Below are 19540 nucleotides of genomic sequence, written 5' to 3'. Positions count from 1 at the left end.
GTAGACAAAAAGAAACATACAGACTGCCCTGACTTTGCAATGGTTCAGCTTATGATTTTTTGATTTTACCAAAATCAAAAGTGCAAAAGTGATACACATTCAGTTGAAATGTATTTGGAGCACCCATACAATCATTCTGTTTTTCACTTTTAGTTCAATATTAATAAATTACGTGAGAGAAATATCTCACATAATTTATTTACTTTATTGTGAAATAGCCTTTGAGTTAGATGTGTTTCCCCACATGTAGGCTAATGTAAGTGTTCTGAGCATGTTTAAGGTAGACTAAGCTGGAAAATTCAGCAGGTTACATGTATTAAATCCATTTATTTTTCTTTTCTTTTTCTTTTTTTTTTTTTTTGGAGACAGAGTCTGGCTCTATTGCCCAGACTGGAGTGCAGTGGCCCAGTCTCTGCTTACTGCAAACTCTGCCTCGCAGGTTCAAGTGATTCTCCTGTTTTAGCCTCCCAAATAGCTGGAATTACAAACGTGCACCACCACAGCTGGCTATTTTTTGTATTTTTAGTAGAGAGAGGGTTTCACTGTGTTGGCCAGACTGGTCTTGAACTCCTGACCTCAAGTGATCTACCTGTCTTGGCCTCCCAAAGTGGTGGGATTACAGCCATGAACCACTGTGCAATATTTTTTACTTTTCGTTGATTTATTGGGATGTAACCCCGTTGTAAATTGAGCAGCATCTGTACGTAAAATATAACCTGGAAGTTGGTGCTATGGGGGGAAAACAGTAAGGAAAGAGAAAAGGAATGTGTCTGGTGAGGGATGTGGGGGTAGTTGTGGAAGTGGGGCCTGCAATTTTAAACAGGCAATCAAGAAAGGCCTTACTGCTGAGTGACATTTGAGCACCTGAAGATCTGAAGGAGGTGGAGGTACTTGGGGGAAATAGCATTCTAGGTATAGGGACTAGCAAATGCACAGGCTGTGAACTGAGGTTATTTAAGGATCTCTTTAAACTTGTTAAATGCCTGTCATGTAATGATTCAGTGAAACTGTGTTGTCCTTTTGGAAATGTGAGTACTTTAAAAATTTCTGGTTTGAAGATTATGTAAGTGCAAAACGAGAGTTCTCTCTCTTTTCCTCTCCCTAATCTTACAGCTACACTTTTTAGCTTTTCACATATTATGTTTGTTCACTGCTTTATTTTCTGTCTTCCTTCCTAGAATGAAAGCTTCATGAGGGCAAGGATTTTATCTGCTTTATGTACTACTTGTGCCTAGGGTGTAGTGGTCACCTAATAACTTTTTGTTTTATGATGAATAAATGATTTGTCAGATATGACTTTGTAGTAGTAGTTCCTTATGAATTTAATGTCTGTAAGTGCATACTTAAATAAAAGTTTCTTGTTTTATCACTCTATATGTAAATTGTATATATTACATGTATACTTTTATTTTATTTATTTATTTATTTTATTTTATTTTTTTGAGATGGAGTCTTGCTCTGTCATCCAGGCTGGAGTGCAGTGGCATGATCTCAGCTCACTGCAGCCTACCTCTACCTACTTCTACTTCCTGGGTTTAAGTGATTCTTGTGCCTCAGCCTCCCAGGTAGCTGGGACCACAGGTGTGCGCCACCATGCCCAGTTAATTTTTGTATTTTTGGTAGAGATGCGGTTTCATCGTGTTGACCAGGCTGGTCTCGAACTCCTGATCTCAGATGATCTGCTGACCTTGGCCTCCCAAAGTGCTGGAAGTACAGGTGTGAGCCACCATGTCTGGTTTATACATTCATTTAAAATTACAGAACTGGGGAAGTATTTAACTTTTTTTAAGAGGGAGAAAAATTGTATGGCTCTTTTTTGACTTTATACTTTAGAAACCAGTGTTCAGGCAATAGACATTTTCCCTGTCAGTTTGATTGTAGTTGTATGTTGCATCAACATTTTAAATTTCATTTACTTTGGGGTTTTTGCATTTTGGGTTTTATGAACTGTCTGAGTTCTCAATCTATATTGCATGATATTTTTCATCTCTTTTCTAACAGAATTATACCTGCTATTTTTCAGGTTGTGTGATAGCTGAGCTTTTTACAGAAGGTGTACCATTATTTGATCTCTCTCAACTTTTGGCTTATAGAAATGGACATTTTTTCCCTGAACAAGTGCTAAATAAAATTGAAGATCACAGTATCAGAGAATTGGTAACTATGCTACAAATATTTGCCATAAAGTTTTTAATAGGCTCTTGTTCCCACTTTTGCTTTAATCAGATTTCTGGAATGTTGTAAATTTGGAATAAAGCAGTAAAACACCATAGACTAATATAAACAGCCTTTTGTTACTACTTTGTTAGGGCAGAATGTACTGTTTTTTTCCCCTTCAGGCACAGAGCTCATTTGACTTAAAAAAAATCTATTTATTATCTATTTTCCCACTATAATCTTCAGTGTGTGTTTTACAGATTTGGAAGGAGGTAAGGTGGTTTCTAGGGGTTGGAGAGGTTGTCCTGGATAGAGCTTGCTAGTAAGAAATGAAGAAGACAGACATTTAAAATGGAGGGGACAGGAAATGTCAACTTGAATATAATACAGCAATACAGGGCCATTGCATATAGAAGCAAATAGCTTTGTATTAATATATGAAGCTGAGGGCAGTTCTGGAAAGGCAGCTACAGAAGCACAAATTAGTATAGCAGAATGGGCGTGAGGAGTCATATGGGGGATCACCTAAGCCACATAGCTACATTACTGTTTGAGGGCATCTTTTCTAAGTCATTTGTAGGGTAACTAATATTGTGGTGATGACTCTGAGTCATGGAAAAGATTGTGGTGTATTTAGAATATTCTTTAATTAGGTAGGAAGATACATAATACAGGGAGATCTATAATACATTTTAATTTCTCTTAAGTATGTCAAATATTAAAAACTAAGGTGCTTCAGAGGAAGCCAGTTTAGGCCATATTTATTGAACAGTACACTGGATTAGGAGTTGGTGTAATGTTCTGTCTTTGGGTATGGCACATACTTCTTATGTTGCTTTGGTTGTGTAACTTCATGTCTTTGGGCATACATTTTCTTAACTGAGAAAGAAGTGAATTTGTTTAATCTTTAGGGCCTAATCCAAACTAAAAGCAATTCTAACTAGTTAACATTTTCTTTTAGTACATTTGATTCCCCCGTGTTCACTACTAGGCTCTTATTTAAAATATAAACAGAAAGTTCAGATAACTCAATACATTTTGTGATATTTTATTTAAATAATGACTGATACCCTATGAGTGTCCAGGAGAGATTAAACCATGTTCTGTGCATTGAAAAATATTTATTTCCCTATGGTACTAGAAAACATAGGATAAATTCAAATTAGGTGTATCATTTCTAGTGTTTGCAGAATTTAACATCTCTTTGACACTATTTGAAAACTTTAAGCCACTGATTCCCCTATTGATTAGATCCTAGAGCTGTACTTAACCCACAGATTCCTTTGCACTTGTGGCAATAAGGTTCTGAACCATAACTCAACCCTGGATATGTAAATGGATTTTAGGGGTTCTGTGATTCCTTCCAGAATTGTATGGGTTTTTTAATGCAAAAATTGTGTATATATATTTTTCTCTGGAGAAGATCCATTGCTTTCCTCAGATCCTTCATGGTATCTCCTACTCAGAAAAGTTTATAAGAATCTTTGAGTTGTGGACAGCAATATATTAGTCCCTATTTTAAGAAATGGGGAATACTGAGCCATGGTATAACCTCCTGTTTATGTGTCAGGGCCATCTGAAATATATTTGTATATGATTTTTTGCTGCTTTCTAGGATGATGGAGTCACAAATCACTTAGCAGTCAGGTTCTGAAAGATCCTTTACATCGTATGTAAATTGCCTTCCATCTGCTTTACTTTTCTATTCTCAAATCTATTTTAATTCCTTTTCTTCCCTTGGTGTAGGTAACTCAGATGATTCACCGTGAGCCAGATAAACGTTTAGAGGCAGAAGATTACTTAAAACAGCAGCGTGGCAACGCCTTTCCTGAAATATTTTACACTTTCCTTCAGCCCTACATGGCCCAGTTTGCCAAGGAAACGTTTCTTTCTGCAGATGAGCGTATTCTGGTTATACGGAAGGATTTGGGCAACATTATTCACAATCTCTGTGGACATGATCTGCCAGAAAAAGCCGAAGGAGAGCCTAAGGAAAATGGGCTGGTTATCTTGGTATCTGTTATAACATCCTGCCTACAGACCCTTAAATATTGTGATTCCAAATTAGCTGCTTTGGAACTTATTCTTCATTTGGCTCCAAGATTAAGTGTTGAAATTCTTTTGGATCGGATTACTCCATATCTTTTGCATTTCAGCAATGACTCGGTTCCTAGGGTGAGGGCTGAAGCCTTGAGGACATTGACCAAAGTTCTTGCTCTTGTCAAAGAGGTTCCTCGTAATGATATCAATATTTATCCGGAATACATTCTGCCAGGCATAGCCCACTTAGCCCAAGATGATGCTACTATCGTTAGACTAGCCTATGCTGGTAAGAGTTTATTGTCCAAATATTAACCACTTAGATAATTTTTAAGTTAATGACTATAATACTGCTTGTTTTTCTGATTTGTTTGAGAATTCCAAGTATGAACTTTGCTCTTTGAACTGTTTGTGTGCATTTTGATGATAATTCTAGATACTGTGTTCCTGGGAATCAATGTTTCTGTGTTCTCTCACTTTTGAAATAATCAGAATTATCAAGTGATGGAATTTTGTGATTTTGTTAGGAATATTACATTCAACTTGGAATAAGACTAATGTTACTAATGTTTACAAGTATGTGCTTCTGATCTAGTATCTTCAGGCCTTTATGAAGTTTCTCTGATAAATATGGTTATTTGTCAGTTTTAGGATATAACAGTCTATTGCTGCTGAAAAAGATTAATTTTGCTGGATAATTTGATGTTGAAAGAACCTAGCATACTAACTTACTGAAGTTTAAGGTGGGTTTTCCAGTTACTGTACTGTTTAGGATGTACATCTTCTTTGTGATGAGGTGGGTGTGTTATACACACCTACCTGTTTTGCCTCTAAGTCTCACTCAAAATCAGGTGATACGGATTCATGTTTCTAGCTCCCCAAATTAATTCTGAGAGCTTATTTCTGCATGAGAAATACCACTGAATATATATAATATCGCTGAGTATAAATAATTTATTTCTATAATATAATCTGAAAGAAATCAGGGATTCTGTTTTGAATTTTTGTAAATAGTATGGGTGTGGTGATGATATTGTCTTTTTTTTTTTTTTAAAGAAACATAGTTCATTCATTTTATGATTTGTTTGTCATTATTTTAATGAAACATGCGAAAAATGGTCTTTGGACTCTGGTCTTATCTCTAGGCACACCCATAAAGTGATTGAGATTGTTAGGTGTTTTTATGTTTCTTCATACATATATTTTTATTTATGTTTATCTTTGCTTATTTATTTATTTATGGTTTCTGTAACCATATAGGTATGAACTTCAGGCCCAGAAATCCAGGATTTCTCTAAGACACATCAAAGTTTATCATTTATAACAAAGCATAGTTGTAACTCACTTGGCAAATATAAATAATTGAACCAGATAAAATCAAATCAAAGTTTATCAGTTTTAAAAGCAAGCACTATCTTCTTTACCAGAATTTTATGATCCTACTTTTTGGTGCAGTGTATCTTAATCTGTTCTCAATTGTGTTAAACAGGTCATGTTCTGATGAAGTGCCATATTAACATATTGACACTCAGTTACTAATAGCTATCACATAAAAATAATAGCTACTGTTTATTGAAAAATCTGCTCTAGGTTGTTGCAAGGGTTAGCTGCAACAACCTTGAGCATTAGATGTTATATTACCTTCATATGACTGGTGAGGAAATTGGGATTAGGAGAGACTAAATAACATGACCCAAATGTATCCGGTCTATTTCTCAGTTCTCAGAGCTCCTGTTCTAGACCTTGATTTTGAAGCAATCTGGCTTTTCTTTGGTCTTCTGGGTCTTTATGGTGAGAGTCCATGATAACCCAGGGTCAGTGCCAGCACCTTGCATTGTCATTTCTTCACGGCCCAGTATGTGATCACCCAGGCTGGAATGCAGTAGGGAGATCATGGTTCACTGCAGCCTTGACTTCCCAGGCTCAAGCCATCCTCCAAATGCAGCCCTGCAAACACTGTAGGAATGGGCCACCACGCCTGGCTAATTTGCGGTCTTTTAAAATAGAGCCAGTGTATTTGAATGTGTATGGTTAAATATAATTAAAATATATGTGTCAGTAATTATAAAAGTTTAAAATCAACATTTTTTTCTTTACGGTATTTTTTAAATATCATAGATGCTGGTACAGATTTGTGTAAAGTGAACTTCCAAGTATGCTGTGGTTTATGGGGAAATAAGCATACATCTACTCACACTTTAGAGGTACCCAGGAAAGTAAGAGACTTTTCCTAATAAAAATTTGTTCATTAAAGTGGGGATACTCATCTAGAATTTTTGGCATATTATCAGGATATGGCCCAGAGTTTTTCCATCTTTAGGGTGAGCAGGCGTTACAGGGTATTAACATCTTGCTTACTTAGAGGTAAATTTTTATTCTATTCAGCGCATTGTTGAACCTGGCGGGTGGGGAGTGGGACCCCAGGATGAAGGGAATAATTGTATTTGATTGACTCAAGGATCTTAACTGCCATAAGGTACATTTCGATTTCAGAGATGTTGACATTTCAATTTCAGAGATGTTGGAAAGTAAGGAAAAAGTAAGGTTATTTTAAGTTTAAGGTAGTTAAACTTTATGTTCAGGGCTATTCACTGCTAAGAAGGAAAAGAGTACATTGACCGGTTATGGTCATATGTTAAGAAACACGTATGTTAAGTGGGAGGCAAGGTAAGAGAAGAAAGTATAAGTGAAGAGCAGATACAATTGATAGTAAATGTGACAGCAGAAATTAGAAGTAGTTATTTTGCAGCAGTGAGGAGTATCAGTCTTTGTAGGTCATCAGAAAGAGAAAAGAGAAGATATAGACAGCTGTAGAAATGTGGCAAACAGACTGCCACTTTGGTTCACTAAGAACTTGAGTATCACTTGTAAAGCAGTCTAACAATGGTTTCTCTTTGAGGCACTTGTGACTCTTCATTTATGTGTGAAGAAACTGAGCCTCATATTGCTTAAATGGCCAAGTTAGTAAGTGGCAAGGTTGAGATTTGAACCCAGGTCTGTCTGATTCCAAAGCTTAGCTTGATCTGTTATTTTAATGTGGATATTTCTTTGTTAGTCTAATAAATATCTCTCACTTGTCAAGGATACTGTTTGAAGGGTAATTCTCCCTGCAGAGAATTAGGCTTTTTTTTTTGTCCTCAGTAAATGGGGTATTAGATTGTTTTTGTATTATTATTTTTTAAAGCTGTGTTTCATTAATAAGACTGGCAGTTTGGAGATAGTTATAGATTATGAACTGGGTTACTAAAATCTGATTAGGTTAAATGCTAAATTGAAAAGTTCTGCTTTTCCCATAGGCTTATGATTATTTATGTATAAAGACAGGGAGGAAAAGTTATAAGCTTTACAGAGAGTTAAGACTGTAATTATAAATTTCTTCCTTTTTATTTTATAGAAAACATAGCTCTGCTGGCAGAAACAGCTTTAAGATTCCTGGAATTAGTACAGTTAAAAAATCTTAATATGGAAAATGACCCCAATAATGAAGAAATAGATGAAGTTACACATCCAAATGGAAATTATGACACAGGTTGTATAATTTTCTCTTCCAGATTTCCTATTGTTTAGAATGAATTGCTGATGCTAACTTGTAAAACTATCATTTGTAGTTTTCATGTAAGGTGAAGGAATACCAGATATATATATTAAATAGAAAGAGTCCCTGGTGTCTGATTATTCTCTCTATCCTCATATACTGTTACCTTACTCGAAAACAATCAACTTGTCACCATGGATACTAAACTCAATTGTTTGTCAGCCAGAATTGATTTGTGTGAACAGTAAAGCCGGCTGAATTATATAATTCTCGTAAAAGAAGAAAAAATTAGAAACGTCATAGCTAAAGAAGCTAAACCTTTTCCCCTTATGTGAGTATATTCCGAGTATCCTCAATCATAAATTGTTTTTATTTCATACTGTTTGTGATTTACATTTCAAAACCATAAAGGAGCAGATGTGGTGATGGTAAACTTATTGAAGTCAAAGTCCTTGTCTTAGGTTTCTTTGCATTATACAACTCTTTAGAGATTTTTACTTAATGTTTGTTGAGTAAAAGATTTAGAAGTAAAGTAATAGATGTAATTTTCTCCAAGATGCTTCTAGCTATGAAAAACTAGAGAAATCTAGTTTTTTAGAATTTTATGCTACAAACAGCTACAATTACTGTTACTTGTTAGAATGGCACCATTTTTAGACAACATGTATTATCTAGAGTTGAATACAGTGGATTAATTTTGAAGTTTCAGGAGGATGTATCAGGAAATCCTAGCCTTTTTTCGTGGAATTACTTGGAAAATAATACTTTCCTATAACCATGTAATTGGACCTATTTAGATAATAAAGTTAAATGTTAAAATTTTGGGGGAGGGAATCTAAAGTTTTTCTTTATGTGAGCATATAGTTTTGCATGTCAGACCAGTTACCTTTTTCCTTGACAGGAGTAGCTGGACCAAGGGTGGCCCCTGTCTTCTGTTTATTCACAGATAATTGTTAAAGATTAGCTCTGTATAAGGCAATCAGGAGCCTGCCTTAAGCACTAGAGCATGGCGGTGAATCAGATAGAAATGATCCTTGCTCTTGAGCTTACATTTTAGTAAAAAGAAGACAGGCAGTAAGTAAATAAATAAGTGAGAAAAAATGACAGTGAGTAAGAGATAAAGCCAGAGAAGACAACAGTGGCCAGATGAGGTAAAGCCTTGACAGAACTTGCAGTGTGTTTTGTGGCTTTCTAAAATAAACTGACCTTTAAAAACACTTTCTAAAAGGATTGCTCAGTACCGTCATATTATATCCTGATCCTATCTAGTATTTTCAAGTCCTTGATTAAGTGGGATCTTACTGGGGCCATGTGATTTCCTTTCTGGTGCTTCTCTATAATTTTCCCCTTGAGCTCATAAATGAAACTATTTAATTAGTGAGATATTAACTATGCTTGTGGCATCTGCTTGTTAGGATCTTCTTCACTTTATATTTCAGTTTTCTATCCTTCAGAGCTTTGAATAATGGAAAAAATTGGTGACTAAAGACTTCGGTGGCTTCTGTAATCAGTCTGTCTGATGAGTAAGAAAGAAGACTGGGACTATCTGTATGGGGAAAATTGACCTTTTCTTGACTATTTCTTTTCTTTTTTTTTTTTTTTTAGAGCTCCAAGCCTTACATGAAATGGTCCAGCAGAAAGTTGTTACTTTGCTAAGTGATCCTGAAAATATTGTAAAACAAACCTTGATGGAAAATGGAATAACACGGCTGTGTGTATTCTTTGGACGTCAGAAAGCCAATGATGTTTTGTTGTCCCACATGATTACTTTCCTAAATGATAAGAATGATTGGCATCTACGTGGAGCATTTTTTGATAGTATAGTTGGTATGTTTTTTGCTTTTAAATTCATTTAAGATTTTTAATCATCCTCTCAAATACTTCCATGCAATCTGAAGGATAGATACTACCAAATTTCATTAATAATGAAATGAATTCCTAGTATTTCTGTTTTCATGCTGCTTTTGGATGATGTAAATATTGTAGCTTGGTAAAATAAAGGGTTGGTAAATCAACCTGTGTTACATCCGTATGAAGGAATACCATGTGGTCATTAAAAACTATATTTAGACAGAATAATGACCTGGAAAGTACCGTGAGATATGTTAAAGTGACATAAGTAGATTGTAAATCCTCTTAAAGTATGGTTGCTGTTGTGTAAAGGTAACAATAACAGGAATCATACATGTTTATAAACATGTTAATAAAAGTGAACACGCATCACTTTTAGAATCAGAAAATAACAGTTAAAATATAATCATGGTTGAAAATCAATGTAGTTGGAAAGAATTAAGTTAAAGGCTTTGCTTTGTGTAACTGAAAATTTTTGAAAATTTAAGCAGCATTTTTTTTTTTGCTGTTCTTTCATTTTACAATTTTTGATTTTTAGATATATCTAAAGTTAGACATCTTGTGTTTTAGATACATGACTTCTATTACATTTGGATTCAGAATTAGAAGTAAATGAAGTGGACAGTATTTTGCATGGGTTAAGTCATGTTTGATACAGGATTTAATATTTTTCTCTTTTAAATAATAACCAATCCCCTTTTGCCTGAATGTACTGATCTTTTCAGTTTAAGATTTGGCCAATTATGAAATATATGCTAAATTCATATTATTATGATTATCCAATACCCCCATTATATCATTTCTCACATGGTTGTAATGGTTTATCTGTTAACCCAAAAAGTTTAAAGACTATTCTGCACAATAGAAAGCTTGACTGGTATCCAGACTTTCTTGTGAGGTAGCAGGAAGCTGTAAGACTTAAAGTTTTGGTTCCCAACAGTCTAGGAAAGGTTCGCTGTTTGATTTTTTTTTCTAAAAAAATAAAACGCAAGAAACCTATGTGGCAACAGGATTGATATTTCTACAAATACTGTCATATGTTTTGGAGGAAAGGGTACTTTCTACTTTGAAAAACTTTGAAATTCCCTGTTTTTCTTGCTTTGTTATTTTTGGAAATTACTGTACCTGTTTTTTTCTTTTCAGACATCTTTTGTTTCTTATTTTTAGATTAATTTATAGAGGCATCTTAGCCTTCCATCTAGGACTTCATCTAACTCAGTTCCTGAATACAGTATTATTCTTTGATCCTTACATCTTTTTGACTTCCTTGCTGTCTTCTTCTTCCAAATAATGCTATTTTTATTTCTTTCTCGGGAAAAGTTGGTTCTTACAACTTCACCTATCTATTGGTCAATTCATGTGTTCTTTGAAACATATATTAGTTCTTTTTAAATTTAAAAATAAATTTTTTAATTGATGAAAGTAATACATGTTTATATTACTTTTGGAAATAAAACTTAGAAAAATTTGGAAAATACAGAAACCAAGAAGAAAATAAATGATGGTTAATCCTACAACCCATGCACAATCTCTGTTAAAGCTTTGATGTTTTTCCCATAGCACTTCCTTTCTCTTTCCACCTCACTTATCCCTTTCTGTCATATGCTGATGGGTAAGAGCAGGCATTGTGGAGCTAGACTTCTGGGTTCAAGTGTTCGCTCTGTCACTAGTGGTGGTTCTTGGAAAATCATTTAAATTTTTTGTGGCTTAGTTTACCTATCTGTAAAATAGAAATAAGAATAGTGCCTGTCTTACTGGTTGTTGGGGGATAGAATGAATTAATATATTTAGTAGTACCTGGCATAAGTGCTGTGTATATATTATATTACTTCCAAATTTTATTATTTCCTATACTTTTTTCTAATAACATACTTGAAGCATTTTCTCATATCATTAAAAATTTATTTGAAACCATAATTTAATAGGTCTAAACTATTCCATGATATAGTTTTGCAAAAATTTAACCCTTCTTTTGGATATTTAAATTATTTTCATTTTTTTCTGTCATATATAGATTATCTGTATATTTGGTGTAAATATGTAACATGTATGTAAGTAGTTGTTTCTAATTATTTTCTTAGGATAGAAGTAAAAAATTTTAATTACTGTGTTAAAGAATGTGAATTTATTTTTAAAACTCATGACACATTTATAAGCTATTCAAAAAGATTATATCATTTTGCATTCCCATCTCCATTAAGTGCTGCACACCCATCCAGTGTGAAATAGGCTTTACTTAGTCCTTGCCTGTTGGAAGGGTAAAATGATAACTTGTTTTGATATATATTTTTTAGCTTAACTATCAAGTTGAAAAACTTTCTCATGATGATGTATTCATATTTCTAATTCTATGATTTTTAATATTCATTATTTTGGCTTTTTTTCCTGATATGCTTTTCTTGTTCTTTTTGAACCTTTACATACATATTAAGAACATTAATTTTTAAAATTAATTTTAAGTGCATGTTTCTTAATTCTTTAACTTGATTTTTAAATCATTTTTGTAGACAGTTTTTCTGAAGTCAGTTTATTTGATCTTTTTGATTTGTGATTTTTTTTTTTTTTTTGCTTTTGTATGTGAAGTCTTTTCCCGTTCCAGAATTAGATTAATAATCTGTTGTGTGCTTGTCTTTTCTTTTTCATGCTTTATTTTTTTTACTTAACTGTTTAATTGATCTTTATTTTTGGTCTGTGATGTGAGGTGAAATCTAAATTTTCTTTTTCTTCTCAGATATGTAACTGATTTTCCCAGCATAGTTTATTAAGCATTTTTTTGTTTTTTTCTTACTGGTTTGTGAAACTGTTTTATCATCTGTTGCATGCCTCTCTGTCTGTTAAGGTCAGTTTTCTGGCTATCTAGTCTGTTCCATTGATTTTTCTGTTCTTGTACTCATACTCATAGCCATATTCAATTTACAGTATTATATATTTTTAATCACCTGTATTATCTGATAGGGTAAATTTCAGATGTCATTATTCATTTTCAAAATATTTTTAGCTATTCTAGCTCATTGTACATTTCAGTTTGTAAAGTTCCTAAATTTAATCCACTGGAATTTTAGATAGTATTTTTCCTTTTATTAAAGAAAACAATTATAACATCATTTTTTAATCATAAAGGAAATAGGCTTTCAGAAATTATTTAAAATTTAATCAAAATTCATAATGTATGAAAAACAATAATTGATTTTCTAGAGGCAGCTACTCGGCTTTGTGCTTTTATTTTAGTGTTTTCAGGTGATTATTACCATATCTATAAATAATATTTTCATATTACTATTTTTAGAATAACCAACTTTGGATTTTATCTCTTTGTTTTCTGTGCCAGATGAAGATTTAATTCACTCATAACATGCCCTGATCCTTCTTTTCTTCTGAGTTTTTGAGATGTTGACTACTATCTTCAGTGCTTTAGTTTTTAGTTTGTTGTTTTAATAACTTGAAGTAATTAAATCTATTTTGTATTGCTCCACCTCTGATTTGCACTACAAGATTAGTGCCCCCCTTTTTTTTCTCTTTACCTCTGTCTCTCTTTTAATTGGTTAGTTGAGAATTCAGAATTCTCAACAATTTTTTTGTCATAGTTAATAATACATTCTGTTCTGTAATCACAATGAAGTCAGGTATAGACTGATTATGAAGCTTCAAAACAAAATACATGATTATGAATGTATAAGTTTTATTGACTGTGGAGCCAAGTAGTATACTGTAATTATATTTGCTCCATCACAATCCCAGTTCAGTGACTGCCCCCCTCACCATTTGAGTATGTTTATAGCAAGGCCAGTGGATTCTACTTTGCTCCCTCTTCTAGGTCCTAAATACACTATTTATTTTAATTTCATATTTGGACTGTGATTTTCTTGAGCAATTTTTTGTTTGTTCTAGAATTTTAGATTTCTTTGTTCTCTTTTTAGAAAGAAAAGTAATATATTGTCACCATATCTGTAATAGCTAGCTTCTTTCTTATTAATTTTATTTGTTGCTTAGAATCTATTCCATTTTCTTCTCGATGACATTCTTGAAATTTATTAACTTTTAATTCTAATCTGGGCTGACTGATTTCTAGGTCTTTGCTAGCTTTTTTTTGCCCTTGAATTCTTAGGTTGATACTTTCCTAGAAGGGGTTGCATGGGAGGCAAACCTTTAATAGTCCTTACATGTCTTGAAATGACTTTTTAAGTTAATTGATAGTTTGACTGAAAATAGAATTCTTTTCATAACTTTTAATGCCATGCTTGCCTATGTCTTGTCTTCTAACCTCCATTGTTGCTGAAGATTATATAATTCCAACTCTGATTCTTCCTTTTTAGGAGATCTGTATTTTCATTTCTGTAAGTTCTTAGGATCTTAGTTTTTCTGTGGTGTCTGAGAATTTCCTGATGATTTGCTTTGCTGTGGGTCTTTTTAACTTTATCATGCTGGGTAGGAAGTGCAGTGTTCTTTCCTAGGTAATTGATCAGTATGTTTGGCTTTTGCTTACTTTTATTGCTTTACTTAATGATATATGTACTTTTAGATATTGAATAATCACATAATATTGCTTTTCATTTCCAGGTGTTGCTGCCTACGTTGGCTGGCAAAGCTCCTCAATTCTCAAGCCCCTGCTGCAACAAGGTCTTAGTGATGCTGAGGAATTTGTCATTGTGAAAGCTCTTTATGCCCTTACTTGTATGTGCCAGTTAGGACTGCTACAAAAACCCCATGTTTACGAATTCGCCAGTGATATTGGTAAGTTTCTGTTTCTCAAAATTAGAATGTGATTGGAAGAACTTTATAAAATTTCTAGGTAATATAGAATGAGAATTGCAACTTTATTGTTCCTACTATTGATTGTGTGGGGTTCCTACCATTGATTGTGTGGGTGTGCATGCATGCATGTATGTATGTGTATATGTGCATGCTTATGTGTATGTGAGAGACAGACAAGCTGACTCATTGGGTCCTCCAGGCTAGTTGGGAAGTACTGCTTTGTTTTCATCTGTTTTTAAGTCTGTGTTACCTTTGTCAAAAAGCAAGACTTTGGTGTTTTTTTTGTTTGTTTGTTTGTTTGTTTTGCGACAGAGTTTCACTCTGTTGCCCAGGCTGGAGTATAGTGGTGTGATCTTGGCTCACTGCAACCTCCACCTCCCAGGTTTAAGCCATTCTTCTGCCTCAGCCTCCTGAGTAGCTGGGATTACAGGTGCCTGCCACCATGCCCGGCTAATTTTTTTTTGTATTTTTAGTAGAGACGGAGTTTCACCATGTTGGCTAGGCTGGTTTCGAACTCCTGACCTTGTGATCTCCCTGCCCCAGCCTCCCAAAGTGCTGGGATTACAAGCATGAGCAACCGTGCCTGGCCAAGACTTTGTTTTTTAAAAAAAACCATGATATGGGTCAAGCCTTGACTGGTCTGAAGATGAAAATTATTTTTGGGCAGACTGGTCTGAAGATGAAAATTATTTTTGGGCACTTGACCAGCAGTCAAGTTGAAAATTGGATGTGAAGGATCTGTCACTGCATTGATTACCAGCTAAGAATTCATAGACTTGAATAATGTGTTTATTCTATTATAATTTCACATAATACATTGCTTCTGTGGCTAATTAGTTATTTCCAAATAACTTTTGGAAATTATTTTTGAAATTTAATATAGCTTATAATTAGCATTTTATTTATCTACAAAACAGATGCGCATCAGTTTTAAAGCAAAAATTATCATGAAAATAGTTTTTTACCCCTACACGCAAAGTTTGCGGAGATTTTTCTGGACCTTGCTGTTTCTAGTCTTTGATCCCAGGATGAATATATGGAGTGCTCATATATCTTTAGTATCAGAATAAATTATGTTTATATACAGAATAAACCCAGTGTGGTACTACTTCTTCGATAGATAACTCCCTTAGAACTACAACTGAATTTGATATGAAAACTATGGGGGAAAAAAACACTTTTCCGAGAAAAATCAAGTAAACAATCATTTGTTGGCATTTAAAACTGTTTAAAAGTAAAAAACAATTTTAGTAACTTAGAAACACTTACTTATTTAAAACAAATGATAGACTACATACATCTCTCTCATTCTGTTTTTAAACTATGTGTATTTTGTTGTAGTGATTTTTTTTCCCAGCTTTATTGATGTATAATCAACAAATAAAGATAGTATATTATGTTCAACATGATATTTTGATATATGTATACTTTGTGAAGTAATTATGGTAATCAAGTTAATTGACATATCCATAGTTCTTTTTCTTTAGTGGTAAGAACATTTAAGAGTTACATCCCAGTGATTTTCGAGTATACATTTTTATTAATTATGATCACCATGCTGTACTTGCACATACACTGTACAAGAACTTATTCATCTTGTCTAACTGAACTTTTGTATCCTTTGACTAACACCTGCCCATTCCACCCTCCCTTCTACCCCAGCGCCTGGTAACCACCATGCTACTTTCTACTTCTATGAGTTCAGCTTTTTTAGATAATATGTATTACTTCGATCATACAGTATCTGTCTTTCTGTTTCTGGCTTATTTTACTTAGCATAATGTTCTCCAGTTTCATCTGTGTTGTTGCAAATAACAGGATATTTTTATTTTTTAGGACTGAGTAGTATTTTAGTTGTATATATACACCATGTTTTTTTATTCATTCATCAATGGACACTTAAGTTGATTTCCTATCTCGACTCTTATGAATAATGCTGCAGTGAACATGGGAGTGCAGATATCCCTTCAACATACTAATTTCATTTCCTTTGGATCTATACCCAAAAGTGGGATTGTAAGATCATAGATAGTTCTGTTTTTAATTTTTTTTTTAAAGACATACGGTTTTGCTCTGTCACCCAGGCTGGAGTGCAGTGGTGTGATCACAGCTCACTGCAACTTTGATCTCCCTGGCTCAAGCTCTCTTCCGGCCTCAGCCTCGAGTAGCTAGAACCACAAGCATGTGCCACCATGCCTGGCTAGTATTTATTTATTTAGAGACGGAGTTTCGCTCTTGTTGCTCTGTGCTGGCTGCCTGGACTTTAGGGAATGTTGACGTGGGTTATGTGAAACTACCCTTCCTGCCCTCTTCTTTGGGGCTTTTCTCATTTTTGTGCTATACCCAGGTGCTGTAATCTCTCACCTGGATTCCTTTGTAATGGTGTTTTTATGCATTGATAGTTTTTAAAACAGATTTTTTTCTACAAGAGGATGAACGCTGAAATGTCCTATTCAGCCATGTTGTTTTCACTGCCTAGTGACTTTTAAAGAGAATAGTGGTGGTGGTTTTGATGGTGATTATGATTTCTTTGGTACTCCTTTTAAAAATTATTCTCTTCCCACTTAGCTATTGTGAATATTTTCCCCACACTTTTCTTCTGATTAGTTGAATGTGCTAGATAAAGAAAAAACTGATTGGGAGGCCGAGGCAGGCGAACTCCGACCTGAGGTCGGGAGTTCAAGACCAGCCTGATCAACATGGAGAAACCCCGTCTCTACTAAAAATACAAAATTAGCCAGGCTTGGCAGTGCATGTTTGTATTCCTTGGTACTCAGAAGGCTGGGGCGGGAGAGTTGCTTGAACCCAGGAGCTGGAGGTTGTGGTGAGCCGAGATCGTGCCATTGCACTCCACCTGGGCAATAAGAGCAAAACTCTGTCTCAGAAAAAAAAAAAAAGGAAGAAAAGATTGAATATGCTATTTCATAGGCAGTTCTTTAGATTCAGGCTTCTTGTTTTGAGTATTTGAGGTGCTTTGTATCAGGCACCTACTTTCTGATATAATAATGCTGTAGAACAGTCAACCACAGAATCTCAGTAAATCCTTCAGTAAATTTTTCATCATGCACCCGTGGGTTGTATAGGTGGCTCTGCTTCAGGTTCTGCATCTCCAGGTTGTCTGTGATGACTGTGATTCATCTGTCTCATTCTGGGGCCCTCATTGTAGGGACAGTGGCTACCCACATAATGTTCTCATGGTGATGGCAGAAGCACGAGAGGGCAAACCCAGCTATGTAGCACATTTCAAATTCCTGTTTGTCCTAATATTCATTGGCCAAAGCAAGTGATATAAACCAAAAGCAAGAGGGCAGAGAAGTATCCTTTGTATACCGCAGGTGTATACAAAGTGGATGAGTGTGGTTGTATAATACAGGAAAATTAAGAATAAATAATACATTATAATACAGTTCCCAACTCCTGTCAAATCGTTATGGGTTTAGCTACTTTCTGGAGGTTTACCAATGTTTTTCCAATCCTCAGTTTCCCTCTTATCACAGGGAACATACCCACTGTCCCTTGTTGGATGGATCAGAGGCTGCAGGGTATTTATGAAATAGACAAAATCATCTTCATTTATAATTAGAAGATTTAGAAATGCGAGACCTTGGGAGAGAGATATTTTGAATGCATCTTTTCTCCTTCCCCTTTTAATATAAGTATTATTAGCCTATAATTGTATTCCTGTTTCTCTGTTAATGTATGTTTCTTATATACATTAAATAAGTATCAGAGGATAAATAAATATCCTCTGAATGCTGATGTGTTTGCATGCTCAGAGCTAATACAATTTTTCTTGCCTTTAAAAGTTTGGATTTTATTCTAAATCAGGTTAGTCTAATGTCAATTAGTTGAAATCATTGATTTTATGTTTAGTACATAAAATCGTTAAAATAAAAGGTATGGAAAGACATTCATTTAATTCTTTGGTTTAATGTCATATTTTAAACTTTTTAAGAATAGGTATCATGTTTTTAGCTTTTTTGTTTCCATTCATTAATGCCTTGTGAAAGTAACTGTGAGTTATGTGTTAGATTTGATCAAACCACTGCATTAAAAGAATATCAGATAGGCTAGATTGTTCCCTTCATCTTTATGCTGTAGCTTGGAGAAGTAACTTCTCCCCAATTTCTCTGCCCCTTGGGTGGTAGAGGGTATATGTCCTTGAACGTCTGTGGGGGTACAAGTTGGGGAATAATAGTTAGCTATATGCTGTTGGGACTTGTTATGTCTGTAACAGTTTTTAATCCAGTGTTATAAATGAGTAGTGCCCATACAATTTTAGTTCTGACTAAAAACATATAAATTTTAAGTCCTCAGCTATGAGGTAACTGTTTTTATTCTTTTGTGGTACTTCTGTGATATTTATGATAAGAGAATATTATAAACAGTGTGTCCACTTGATTGAGTTTATGCTTCAGGGTAATTGAGTATGTGAAGGCTCCTGATAGTAACTTTGTGGCAAAATCCTTTTGTCAGTTATGTTATAATGTAAAAATTTGTTTATCCCGATAGTTTGAAATAACTTATTTGATCCCTACCTTTTCTTTTCCTCTTTAGCCCCCTTCTTGTGTCATCCCAATTTATGGATACGTTATGGTGCCGTGGGATTTATCACAGTGGTAGCTCATCAAATAAGTACAGCTGATGTCTACTGTAAACTGATGCCTTATCTCAACCCATATATTACCCAACCAATAATACAGGTATACATGTTCCAAGTTGGAGTCAGTCTTTCCTCCAAACTGCCTCTTTAAAAAAAATGTGTAGAGAGCCCTATTTTTCTTAACATTTTTAAGTATTTAAATTGGGCTATAGCATTTTTATATTCTTTCAAGCTAATTAATGTTAATGAACCAAGCACCTTTGAAGGTCAGAAAAGTGCAAAAGATTATTATGTTTTACATCATGTTATATCTAATGTAGCATATAGTAGTTCATGTATTTTCTTTTGTGTAATATAAAGCATCTGTTAAAAATGAAATATAGTCTAGCAAAAATATATGTTGATAGACCTCTGCTTTTTATTTTTAAAAGTATTACTGATTGCATCCAGTTATAATAAATTAGAAAAAGTCTTTTTCAAATTTAAGTTTTTCACCACTAACTGGTTGTTTTGATGTCTTTTCTTTTTTATTCTAACAACACCACAACCTCTGCCCCACCTCTAGCAGTACTTGGTGATAAACTTTGAGTCTTTGGTATGTA

General features: G+C 34.2%; 1 protein-coding gene across 1 annotated transcript in view; it reads left to right on the top strand.

Moving 5' to 3' along the window:
- Positions 1 to 19540, top strand: part of PIK3R4 (phosphoinositide-3-kinase regulatory subunit 4) — a 75157-nt gene that overhangs the window by 11340 nt on the left and 44277 nt on the right. The window contains exons 3-8 of the mRNA XM_010380382.2: positions 2024 to 2157; positions 3904 to 4486; positions 7592 to 7726; positions 9338 to 9559; positions 14141 to 14314; positions 18893 to 19038. Coding sequence (XP_010378684.1) covers positions 2024 to 2157; positions 3904 to 4486; positions 7592 to 7726; positions 9338 to 9559; positions 14141 to 14314; positions 18893 to 19038 — 1394 coding nt within the window. The remainder of the gene's footprint in view (positions 1 to 2023; positions 2158 to 3903; positions 4487 to 7591; positions 7727 to 9337; positions 9560 to 14140; positions 14315 to 18892; positions 19039 to 19540) is intronic.

This window comes from Rhinopithecus roxellana, chromosome 1 (genome assembly GCF_007565055.1).
Source record: "Rhinopithecus roxellana isolate Shanxi Qingling chromosome 1, ASM756505v1, whole genome shotgun sequence".
NCBI classification, from domain to species: domain Eukaryota; kingdom Metazoa; phylum Chordata; class Mammalia; order Primates; family Cercopithecidae; genus Rhinopithecus; species Rhinopithecus roxellana.
This window is presented reverse-complemented; position numbering and strand designations above follow the sequence as displayed.